General features: G+C 39.6%; 1 protein-coding gene across 10 annotated transcripts in view; it reads right to left on the bottom strand.

The window, feature by feature from the left end:
• Positions 1-2,950: 2,950 nt before the first annotated feature.
• The window catches only part of MYBPC1 (myosin binding protein C1), an 83,507-nt gene continuing 73,453 nt past the window's right edge, over positions 2,951-13,004 (bottom strand). For 4 of the 10 annotated variants that reach the window (XM_036891348.2, XM_036891345.2, XM_036891341.2 and 1 more), the window contains 6 exons: positions 11,320-11,479; positions 9,737-9,873; positions 7,592-7,778; positions 5,865-5,932; positions 4,378-4,420; positions 2,951-3,225 (listed from right to left, as the gene is read on the bottom strand). In XM_036891348.2, coding sequence (XP_036747243.2) covers positions 4,397-4,420; positions 5,865-5,932; positions 7,592-7,778; positions 9,737-9,873; positions 11,320-11,479 — 576 coding nt within the window. In that variant the 3' untranslated portion in view covers positions 2,951-3,225; positions 4,378-4,396. The remainder of the gene's footprint in view (positions 3,226-4,377; positions 4,421-5,864; positions 5,933-7,591; positions 7,779-9,736; positions 9,874-11,319; positions 11,480-13,004) is intronic. The other 6 variants (XM_036891347.2, XM_036891344.2, XM_036891340.2 and 3 more) reach the window with 3 other exon arrangements.

Genomic DNA, 13,004 nt, shown 5'->3' on the forward strand with positions numbered 1-13,004 from the left:
GGAAGGCCAGGTTTGAATAAAATTATCAGGTTCTCCAGGGATACTTGCCAGTCTCTGGTCTCGCTGCTGTGTGCATCCCCGCTCCTTGCATCAACCATGAGGGTCTCGGGGGTGTGCGTGCAGGTGCCCCAGCCTCACGCACAAGCTCTAGCCACATCCCCTGCCCCCAACCACCTGGCAAACAGGTGCCTCTAGGCCACCTCTTGGGTCTCAGGATGCAGAAACTGGCTACATGGTTCTTTCTTGGGGGTTTGAACCCAGGAAAAAACCTGTAAAGTCCCCAAAAGTGAGCTTGGGGACAGTCAATAAGGAGGGGGTTTGTGGTAAAGGGTTCCAAGTAGGCACCCCCTCTTGGCTCCATGGCCTCCCTGCCTTGTGGAGGGACGTGGGTGGAGGAGGGCCAGAGTGAGGCTCTCGCAAGTGGACAGCTTCCTCTTGCCAAGCCCAAGGGTGGTACTAAGCGATAAAGCTGTCCAGGGTTTCCGTAAAGAACATCTTAAAAGTAGCAGGTAAATAGCCAAGCTCTGGCCTTGGAGGTTGAAAAGACCCCAAGTTCACCTTGTCCCGGAAGTTTCAGAGACACCTGTCTTTGAGTGGCCACACTGGGTTGAGCCACAGGTCCTGAAGCCACCAGTATAGACTGAAATGGAGAGACTTTCCTTCTCTCCATTTTCTAGGCACCAGGAAAGATTCCAGTTGACCCAGGGCCTGAGGTAGGACCCCTAAGCAGAACAGAGAGAATTTCTCAAAATCCTTGGCTAGTGAGGAGCTCAGAGTCATATTTAATTTGATTTAGAAAAATAGTATCATGTGCCATGTCCTGTACTCCATCCTAGGGTGATACATACATGGATAATAATACACAAGCCGCATTATACAATTTCTGCATCTTTATGGTGCTCTTACATCTGCAGACCACTCGTTTATACGCTTTCCTTCATGTACTAGTCTTATATGTCATAAATTCCTTGAAGGCATGAAGTGGCTTATTCGTCTTTGGGTTCTTAGCTGATCCATCACATGCACCCGTCAGGCATTCAGTAACTCATTTGTTGGGTAGATTGCTCCAGAATTCAATTTAAAAATGAGTGGTTGCAGACATATTAACTTGTTCCAGTGTTTCTTGGAAATAGTGCTTTTTTCTTCTATATCTGTATCAGTTTGGATAAAAACATTCACTAAGCTTTCTTATAAAGTAAGGAAATAAATGTGATCCTTTAAGCATTTTAATGAGTGCTTAGCTCCCCCCAGAATTTTTGGTAAATTCTTATAATATGATTTTTCTTTACTAGAGTGGAATTTAAACAAAATTAGAACAAAATTGTAGGAAAGCAAATAGCAATGACCACTCCTGATTTTTTTTGCCCTTCATAGTTTCTAAATAGACCTTTTCTTCCTTGCCGGAATGTCGTGGTGTGTGAGTACCCTCAACATAAGAGATCACATGTGGAAAAATGACCTTATCTACTACAAAGTACAGTGAGAGGTTAAGTCATAACTGGAGATCCAGTATTTTGTAAGGATGTTTTCTAGTCACTTTCAGGCAATGTTGACAAATAGCCTAACGACTTGACCGTGGCTTGGCAACACTGGCGGGTGGTTGCTTGAATCAGGCAAGCAGCCCAGCTGTGCATGGGAGTCTGACCCAGAAGCCAGGCTGCGGGCGCCACACCGATTGGTTTTGCCACATTATTGTTTATTTGGTTTGCGTGTAGATATATGATCTTTAAGTCTTTAAAGATAAGCCAGACTTCTTTTGTGGAAAATTCCTTAGTCAATAATGTGTAAATAGATTTCCTGACTAAAATGGGGGTTTACATAGGGATTGCACCCATTATTATTAGAGAGTCTTTGAGACCCTGGGATGATAGCTGATATTCTTAACAACTAGTAAGGCAAGGTCACCAACAGGACAGAAAAAGAGGCAGCCACCACAGCTTGGACAAGAGCTCGAGCTTCCCCTTACTGTGCGCCGTGCACTGTCACTACCCCGACCGTCCTCTCCTTCCCTCCACACCAGCCCAGGGAGCCGATGACCATCGCAACCTCCCAGCTCTAGTCTGGAAAGGACGCAGAGCAGATATTTTAAAATGGTGTCTCAGAGCTGTGGGCCCACCTACAGGTCACAATACATTTCGCTCCTGGAACAAAAGACCAACAGGAAAAAAGGTGGAGAGGCAAGGGAGTAAATAATGGTGTGGTATTTTACTCACACTCTACTCCACTCCCTTAATTGACACTTTCCCTCTGTCAGGAAGAGTGAAGGAAGCTGCTATAAAATTATGGGCTTGTTACAAATGTTTCTCAGCGTCTAGATTTTGAAGAAAGCTTCCTCAGTTTGAATGGATGCCGTCAGCAAACCCTAAATCTGTAACTGCTCTGTAGTCTGCAACAGCTGTCTGTTATTATGAGGGGCTGTTTTGGCGGGGGATTCGGGGATTCAACCAGGATGCCATGCCGGACACGCGATGGAGGTCAGGCCTGAGTTTGGTAGCATCCTGACCCCCCAGCCTTTTGTCCTCAATTCTTTCTGAGCGCACAACCCCAAACACGCAAACAAAGACTGTGTTATCTCGTCATGTACACTTCATATTCATTGTACCATTTATTGAGTACATTATACCTTCTGTTGAGAAAACTTGTCCAAAAGACTTTAAGAAGCCTTTTGGTGAATTCAAAGGGGAAAAAGGCACAGATTCACTGGTGTTAAACATGGTTGTGTGAAATAAACAATTCTGCTTTGCTTAGGAAGATCTATTAGATGAAGAGTGGGTTTTTAAGATTCTACCACTGTGCATTATTCTATGTGTCTTACTCTGGAGAAAAAAAAGCATATATAGCCTTCTATTTTAAATTAAAATAACTGTTTTCACCTATTCTACAGCTTGATTTTTTTTGTAAAGTACAGTGGCCAAGCACAGACAATAATGACCAAAATGCTGACTTCAAATGAGATTCTGTTTGCCATTTTTAATTAAGTAATCCGAGCAAACATTTTTTTTTTCTTCAACTTTAGGAGGAAAGAAAATGACCACACGTGGGTGCCTGGCAGAAAAACAGAAAAAGCTTTCTCAGTGCAACCAGATTTCAAAGCAGTGGTGTGTAGAGAGCAGTGCCCAGGCCCTTACTATTCCTCAGGATTGCTTGATTGCAAGTCTCGCAAATATGCATCAATTATGTTAGGCGGCACACCTTGCAAGAGGAGCCTGCAGAAGGAAAGTCCACCTGGAGAGGGCAAAAAGGAAAAGGAAAAGTCAAAACTGTCTACACAAAAAATTCACTGAAAGAACACCTCTTCACTAGCTGCCTGGAAATGTGACTAATTAAGTTCCAGTGAGTTACAACGATTCATTCAGTCCCTACTTGGAAATCTTCTCCTGGGTTTAGGACACTTAGAACTTAAAGCACTTGGCATCTAGAAGGAAAAGCAAATTCCTGGGAGACCCACAGCAGTTTTTTTTTTGGTTCCCTGCTATTATGCAATCTTAGTTTGAATTCCTAACTGGCTGGAAAGTCTTTGCTGCTCTTTAAGAGGTTCTGGGATTCCTCTATAGATGATTTCAGTGTTCTGACTGAATGGCAGAATAAATACAAACCGTGTTCTGAATCGGTGGGGAGAACTGTTTCTTTTGTTAATGTTCTTTCTAAGTAAGCCCAGAGAGTTCCCAGGCACACTGGAGAAGAAAAACGGACTACCCCCCTCCTTTAACTAGGGCTCTTGACACTGCTAACAGTGCAGAAACTGGAACTATTTTGTAACAGGAAAACCTGTCCAGTACCTTCTGAGGGTGAGAGAAACACCTACGAATATTTTGTACTTACCTTCTGTGTTTCTGAATTATATTTTAAAAATAAAAGTACCCTTCCCAAGAGAATGCAGGAAATCATAAAAATTCATGGTCCTTTAGAGAAGTGCTTCATTATTTGCTAATAAATTCACGTCCAGACAAAAACAGCATGCCATTTGAACATTCTTAAAACTTCTTTAATGCAAATTTGGGAAAGTCATTCTCCTTTTTTTAAAAAAAATTCAAGTCACATATTGGTAGAAATGATGCCACTTATGTACATGTCCATTCCTTGATGCAAAGAGTTCAGAATGCTTGCGTATCACTCGTTTTCATCTACATTAAATGCTGTAATTCATGCTCTACTGCATTCAACACCTTGCTTCATGTCAACAGGAGACGGTTGCGAGGAATAAGTACTAGCTGTTAATTTCAAGATACTGAAATACAAATTACAACTATAAAGTTAGAGGTTTTAAATAGCCTATTTTCATTGGATTACATAATGAAAATCATGCCATACTCCACAGGCTTTGTATGGCTTATGACAGTCATAAGCTTCATATGCCGAAACCATATGAAAGCTTACCTTAGATGATAATATACATTCAAAAATCCTTATTGTGATACAACTAAAGAAAAGAGAAAGAGAGAGAGAGAGAGAAGTTGTAAGCATTAATAAAGTGCTAAAACCAAAGTTGAGTACTTGTTGGGTGAAATTATGGTCATGATTATGATGAGGTGATTTCATTAATCCTTAGTCTTGTGCAAGATATAGGAAAATAGGAGCGCATGGAATGAAGGGCAGGGGTCCAGTCACTTCAAAAGGATAATTAATATGTAACACAATAATTAATATGCACAACCACTTCGCCAGAGAAGGTGGCAAAGCCAATTGGATTGTACAATGAATATTTATGGTAAGAGCTTCCAAACCATTAGCTTATAAAAAAAAAAACCCTACAACATATATATATAGTGTTTTTCAACAAAAGAAAAACAGACGAAAGACAAAGCATTAGTGTACATATATATATGTTGAAATTCTAAAAGGCAAAATTATCAAGTAGATATAAATATTAGACTAGTATATTCTATAATATTGTGTTCTGAACTGACTATATATATGACTGGTCTAAATAAACACAAGGCTTAAACAAACTTCAACTGGAAAGTGATTTACATGTATAATCTACAAAACTTTAAAGAAAGAGCCTTAATTCTTTCCTCTTTTGAAAGCTGACAGTACCTCTGGGAATTCAGAGAGGAACTATTGTAAACTCAGGTGTAAGCTGTATGTCATTAGGGTTTACGTCGGGTTGCTTACCCAGCCCCAAAGAACTTCTTAATTCATTCTCCCAAATGGGGGTAAATCATGCATATATGATAGAACCCATCTATCACTTAATACATTTAGTAATGGGGCCTAGAATTTTCTTTTAAGTTTCTGAATATATGAAATAATTTTGATCTTTTGGAAATAGCCAAAATATCCAGCAGATAGGTGGGTTATAAAGATTCTATTAGTGAGTTTTTTCATTGGGAAATCTTAAATATGAAAGTTTCCAAATATTGGATTTAAATATTCCAAAAATTGCAATTTGTGTCCTCTCCCCATCAAAAATCCCCAGAATACATTTTTTCTACAACTTATCAATTTAAGAAGATACATTTTTCTGAATTTCAACAAGAATCAAAGGCAACTACACTGCAAGCTACCTTAAAGAAAGATCATCTTTCTCTACCTTTTGAAAATGAAAATATTGAAGAAGTTCCACTGATACTTAAATTTTGATAATCTCATGTCTAAAATGGGTCATCTTCAAATGTAGCCTCCTGGCTTTAATTATGGGGACCTGTGGTATGGTGTTTAGTTTTCTGGCAAAACTGAGTTCCTACATTACTCAATGTCCTTGAATAATTTGGCCTTCCTTGGTCATGGCATAAACACTGTATGCCATGAGCCACTAAGAAATACAATTAAAAGCAAATGAGAAAGTCAAGCTTTACATGCAAAGTGAGATTTCATGTAAGAGGAATGGAACAGCAAGTAGAAATATCCAGTGGGATATGAACTTTTAAAACCTGTTGCTGCCCCTCCAGGAAGATTGGTTGTCCAGGGGTATTTACTCCTTGATATATCACTGTAGAATTAGAATATTTGTATGGGTATTTATTTATTCTTGGTTGACTTTCTTACCTTTTTTTTTTTTTCACAGCTTAACTTGATTCAAGTCACCTATTATCAGATGATAAACAATCTTGGCTTTGCTTTTAGGACCAAAAGCTTTTATCAATATATCACATTCGATAACTTATCATGAATTTATGTACTAAAATACATTATTTTTATTATTAAATTCAATTACTATACAATTATTAGAAAGAATATATCATCTATGTGCATAACATGATGTGCTTTTATGGAGGACCCCAAATGTTGTACTGTTTATGAAATCATCATTTTGTATCATTAGCAACATTCAGTTATATTCAAAGCACATGGAAGTGGTACTGGGGTTTTTCTTGGTCTCTTTTGTGGATGTTGAGGCAAAAGTACCAATAATGCCATGGAACTAATAATGCTACAAGGTTAGAAACCAGATGTATTTGCAACGGTGAACTTAATCTGCATTTAAAGCTAAATAAACAGCTAAAATAATAACATCTCAATTTGTGAGCACTATCTCAATAGTAAGGTTTGACATTTTTCTAAGAATATGTTTTACATATGAGAGGATAAAAACTGGAGAATTCTTCACTCTCACTCAACTCCGAATCTACTATACTGTATTACCTGAGGATAGAGAGAAACCACAGGAGAAAGAACACTGTTTTTTAAAAGTTGTAAAAGGAAGTTTTTTTCAAGATGTTTCTTTACTATATTTATAGTAGATTTAGGACTAAAATACTGTAGACATTTACTGTATTTTTTATAAAATAGATATTTACAAAGTTATCTTTCTGACTTTTAGATCATAACTTCTTCATTATAGAGATGTAAGAAAAACCAGACTTCGGTTGTCACAGAAAGGCAATATAATGCAATAAGAACGAGAGAAGAGACATTAGGATCATGTCACCTATCGTCTCATAATGATGATGACAGCTGTAGGAGTTTTCATGGTGTCCCAGAGTAGGTTTTGCTTGTCAAGAGAAAACTTCCATATAAAAACTATACTCAATTAATATGAAAAATTGATTAAGATACGACAGGTTATTCTGAGACTTTTCTAGCATGTAAATCCTTGTATGTTTTCTTGGTTTACACTAGTTGCAACACTTTTGAAAACTAGTATAAATGAAATGCATGTCTATAAATAGAAATTCTCTTGTGAGATCTGAAAAGCAACTGGTTATAATATGTATATGCTATATTCTATATGTATAATGTTAAAACACTAAATTAGCAAACTTATCCAAATATACCTATAGGAAGTTTCACAAAATAGTAAATGAATTAATAATAGTGTAAATTCCTTAATTGTGATTTCATTAAATGAGCTTTTAAACTAGGCTTCTATTTAGAGATGAACTATATCACCAAAGCAATATCTCTTTGACCTGTTCATTCTTACCGCCATTCCACTGAAACTAATATTCCTTTAGTGAACAAGAATTGCAAGAAATGAAAAGAAGTCTACTTCAGTAAATCCAAGTGAATGTAGATTGCAAAAATGTATTCTCCCTGAATTCTCCCTCCCTTTCCTTGCCAACCCCCTAACATTTTGGCAGACAATTTGTATTTTGCAGTAAGGACAATAATGGAATGGTTTTCTTTCATTTTAGTTTATATGGCATACCTTTCACCTCCAGTTTGCATTCGATTTCCACTGTCCCAAGGTCATTGACTGCTTTGCAGCAGTAAGTGCCTCCATCGTAGGGGCTGGGCTTGCGAATCTCCAGAGTACAGACCCCCTGGTTGCTGAACATCCTGTATCTTGGATCATCCACAATAGCAACTTTGTTTTTCATCCAGGTTATTTTGGGCTGTAGTTAAGATTGAAGTAAATTAGGTTAAAACACACCTGCACTTAGCCTAATAGACTATCAAAGCCTGGGATACAATTTTAAAGCATGGCTTAGAAAGAAAGTGTATTTAAGAAGGATCCACACTGATTTGAGCACTCTTTCTCTCAAATTAAATTCAACTTAATGCTTGGCAAGAAAGCAAATGGCCAGTTCTCAAGAAGCAAGCCAGGTTTGTTCAGAGGACAGCTCTGGGACAATCTTCCCAAATGCTTTACACGTTCCTGAAGTCATTGCATCCTAGAGAGTGTATATTGTTGGACATTTTTCAGAGAATCCCCATAACGTTATCACAACCATCTGATTTTCTCCACTTTGTTTTCTTGTTATTCCTTTTATAATTCTTTCTGAGTTGTTTATGCCTCCTCACCATTTAATCTCTATTAATAATTTAATAATTTAATCCATTATCATATTCACCATCCAGTGGAAATGGATACTCCATATAATGCAAGACTGGTAATGCTCCAGTTGTCCAGGAAGGTGACTCTATCCTCCTTGACTCCTGAACTACCTCTGATACCACTGGCCTCCACTCCCTTCTCCTTCCTTTGGTAAATGCACACCCTCCGCATTCTCTCTTCCACCTTAGACGGTTTTGCTTTGCTCAGATTCTATAGGCATGCCTCTGTGTCTCCTTCACACTGCCAATTTCCTCTTTCCAAGGGGGCGCATTCACTGAGGTTCACACCTTCATCTTTTGCTTTTTGCTCACTACCTTCTTTCCTCAATAATGTTCCTTTCTAGAACTTCAGCTCCAGAGGATAGAAGATAGCCCCTCCGCGCCTGGGACTCCCAAACAGCGCGTCAGCGCCCTGGCCTCTCTCCCCTCCTCCCGTGAGCCTCTCCTCTGCGTCCTGGTCATTCTCACTTGGGTGTACTGACATCACTTTCGATTAAAAATGAATTCAGGATCTTCTTCCCATCCTCAGTCTGCCTCTTCAGTTGAGTTCTCTATTTCTGTTCATGGTGTATTGCAAGGAAAACACAACTGTGGGTAAAATTGCAATATTTCTAGATTCTCTCTCCTGGCATCTCCATATCAATAGGTGTTTCCAAGGGGTGGAGAGAAGTAGTCCACCTCCACATCAATAGGTAATCACCAGAGGGAGCAAGGGCGTATCTGGATCGGAGCAGGAGTAGGAGTAGGGTGGGGGAGGGTGCGGTCCCTTTTTGCAGCTGGGTCGCAAGAGACACTGGTGAGCAGAAGTGGACAGACTGCTTGTAAACAGTAAACAGGTTTCTCCCACTTTATTTCTCCCTTTGATTGAGGTTCAAAGGTATTTTGCCCCAGGCTGGGAAAATATTTCCCCCCCCCCCGGGAGTTACAACCACTGTTTGCAATTTTTCCAGATTCTAGCGGGCCTTCCCTCAGTGCACCCAGGCACAGATTTCCCTATGGGCAGCACTCTTTATTTTGTTGTTCTTTTCAAATGCCAACAAGAAACCTTAAGACCTTTCTAAAGCTCTTTAATCAGATGCGATTTCTCCCTTCCTAGTACTCTGTGCTCTTATCGCAGCACATTTAAACTTCTGCCTTGTATTAGAATATCATCATTATTTGCTTCAATCTGTTTCAGAAATTTGATGAATCAATGTTACCACCAAATTTTTCAGGTGAGCCAGTATTTCTTCTATCTCCTTACCTGTCAGTTATTTTAAAGATAGGTGGTTTAGTTTTTCCTTAGAAGATATTCTTTAGTAAAGAATTGTTAGCACTTTTTACTATTTATTTAAACAGTGCACTTAATTATCTACCAACACTACCACCCTGTGTCCTACTCTCTATCCCAGAAAAAGACAGTTGGATGGTCAATTCATAGTGTTACTTACAGTTACAACTTGTCTAATATAGAAGAGGAAGTCTGGGTTAATTCTTACACTTAACTAATGTGATTAAATAAAACAGAACATGGTACCTTAGGATTTCCTCTCACACTGCAGTTCAGGGTAGCATTGTAACCAGCTACAGCGTAGGTATTAACCAAAGGCTGAGTAAACATGGGTGCCTCTGTGAAATCGAAGTCTTCATACACTGGATTTTTGTAGATTTTCCCTTAAAAGCAAGTATTAGAAATATACAAATTGTCCTGATAACATATCATTATTGGCATACTTTATTCACGATTAAAACTTCCCCGAGCTTAGAAAAAATTGGAAAAACTGTGAGTGAACGCCGCACAGCACTGATTCTGAAGGGCACAGTGTACAGCCCATCGCACGTGGGACAGAAAGCTGGATACTGTCTGAAACTGCAACAAGTTTTAAGAATTTGGTGTCTGAGTATTTTGATGAACAATGTGTTAATGCGAAGGCAGTGGGATAGAGCTTTCAGGAGAGTGGTTTATGAGGGAATGAAGTGATAGGGATGGAATTCAGCTTCTCCTTTCCTTGCAGAGCAGGTCTCATGGGTAGCTACACTGAAGGGGTCCCAGAATAAAAGCAACCCAAGCTTGAGAAGTGAATGTCTGCTTTCTCCTACCCCTGTGATTTTAGCCATGTATGATCCACTGGCCAGAAGTTGGAATGGATTAAAGCTTGTGTTTTTAAGAATGCAATAATAGTTTAATTTTCCTTGAAAAGCCTTACTTGTAAAATCGCATTTCACTCAGATATTTTTACCACCATTTAAAAATGGGTGCCCTTTGTTTTCTTATTCTCTTTTGCCATCTCTTTTCCTCTTTCTGTCTTCTCCATTTACCACTGAAAACCATGGCTCCCAGATGTCCAGTTTGATACTGTGATTTATAGTAAGAAATATGTTTGGTCTTCTGCTCCACTTCTGACACAGAGCTCCTACAACCCTTGAAATTTCCTAAGTGATGAGAGCTATAAAGGGGTCTTCTGTTATGTTAATGAGGTCTTTTGCACCTTACCCACCCAAAGATGGGGACTGGTTGCTAGAGAAACCAACCGGGTGACTAGGGAATGGAGACTTCCAGGTCCAGATCTCCACGGAGGGGAGAAGGGCAGGAGACTGAGTTCAGTCACAAGGGACCACTGATTTAATCCATCAGGCCTGTGTAATAAAGCAGGTTCAGAGAGCTTCCAGGTTGGTGAACACCTTCTGATTCTGGGAGAGGGGCGCTCTCAGAGAGCGTGGAAGCTCTTTTCCCTATACCCTGCCCTACGCATCTCCTTCGTCTAGCTCTTCTTGAGTTACAATAAATTTTTTATAATAAGCCAATGATCTACTAAGTAAAATGTTTCTCTGAGTACCAGGAGCCACTCTAGCGAATTTGTGGAATCTGAGTAGGGGGTCATTGGAACCTCTGATTTACAGCCTGTCCGAAGCTCAGCTGACATCCGAAGTGCTGTGGTGGGGGGTGGGGTGGGGTGGGGAGGCAGGCTTGTGGAACTGAGCCCCTCTCCTGGGGGACCCGACGCTCTCTCCTGGCATTGTCAGACTGAGTTGAATCGTAGGCCGTCCAGCTGGTGTCTGAGAGCCCCCCACAGGCTGGAATCGTGTCCGGACCCCCCGTGGAGTCCACTGCTAACTCACCGTCCTTGGCAATCACAGCGCTCTCTTTCGTCATTGTTGCATCCTCACTGAGGCCACACATGTTTTCAGCAAAGACCCGGAAGAAGTATTCGTTTCCTATGACCAGTTCAGTGATGGTGGCATTGGTTCGGTGGTAATGCTCGATGACGGTGAACCATTCCTGAAAGAAAACATAATAATTTGAGGAGAATCATCTGAAAATACACAACTATTCCAACTGCTGACTGGGATACGTAACAGGGACGTTTCATTGACCAAAAGAAAAATAGCACTAATTTTCATAGTGAGAGTAATAACAATGCACATTTGATTTATTTAAGTTTCTAATTTACTAACACTTAAAATGTCATTTAATCTTCATTTGCACATTAGATCCATATACCCTAGATATCAACTACTACTACCTTTCTATTTTCTTCATAACTGTAGGGTCTGTCATTTATCTATCCACCTACCCATATGCCTAACTGTCTTTTGAATAACAAAGTATAATTACAGAAGTTTGGTGCTGACTTAGCTATTTTGAAGAAGAGTTGATGCTAAATCACTAAAGAAAAATTAGTATCATCCAATAACTTTGCCTAATATTATGTTCTTTCAGGTCTTTGCTCAGATATTACTTTCTCCCTAACTGTTTACCTTCTCACCACCCTACTTTGGTTACACATTATCACTGAACCCTGGTTTAATTTTCTATATAGTACTTGCTACCTTAAATTGTATTATATATTCACAATTTTACTTGTTTACTCTCTACTTCTCTCACTGAAATGGACACAACATGATGGTAAAGATGGACTTTTCTTCTCATGTCCTGTATCTTAGTGCCCATCATGGTACATGGCACGTAGAAGGTTCAACGCGCAAAATTTAAAAAACTGCTTATTGAATACTTGAATGAATGAGAAGCTAAAACTAGCAAATTCTTTCTCAATTTTTTCCTCACCATACCAAGGAAAATAGTGGTTTCAAAGTTTATCTTGCAACCGGTAGAAAGCCACATTGTACCATGTATGTTTAGTACCACTAACAGAAAGTACATTTGCTGAGAAAAGGTTAATAAAGGAAAAAGATTTTCCTTAGAACTTTTAGGGGCCATCATTAACCCTGTATTTTGGATATTTTTAAGCCATCAGACAAATGTAGTTATGCCCTCCTTTATTCCCAAACCGTGTTATGCAAGCCTTTATTCCACGATTTATTGTATTTTTTTATCATTTGGTTTTATGTCTTCTTGACTAGACTGCGAATGCTCCACGAGTAGGAGCTGTCTTTTCCTGGTTTTTGTTTGTTTGTTTGTTTTTTTATCCAGCAGCTAAAACAGTGCTCAACACATACTAAATGAATGGAAAAATGAATGGGTTGGCACACATTATGAAAACAATAATTATGGAAGTTATGAACGACCATAAGGATTTGAGTGAAGAACAGCATCTGTAGCCACAAGGAGACAATGGTGTGGTGATCTCCTGGGAAGTGCACTGGGCAGAGTGAGATCTCCTGGGAGGTCTGTCCCTGCTGAAATGCAATAGACACACAGAGGGGCATGGGGTGGGGACCATCCCCTCATGAGGCAGACTCAGGCACACGAAGCAGGGGGAAAGTCCTGGGTCACTTGGACTTGACTAGATACTTAGTAGAAGAAGACAAATGATGGGCAAGGATGCTGGGGATGGAAGCAGGAG

Source organism: Manis pentadactyla, chromosome 10 (assembly GCF_030020395.1).
Source record: "Manis pentadactyla isolate mManPen7 chromosome 10, mManPen7.hap1, whole genome shotgun sequence".
In the NCBI taxonomy this organism is placed as follows: Eukaryota; Metazoa; Chordata; class Mammalia; order Pholidota; family Manidae; genus Manis; species Manis pentadactyla.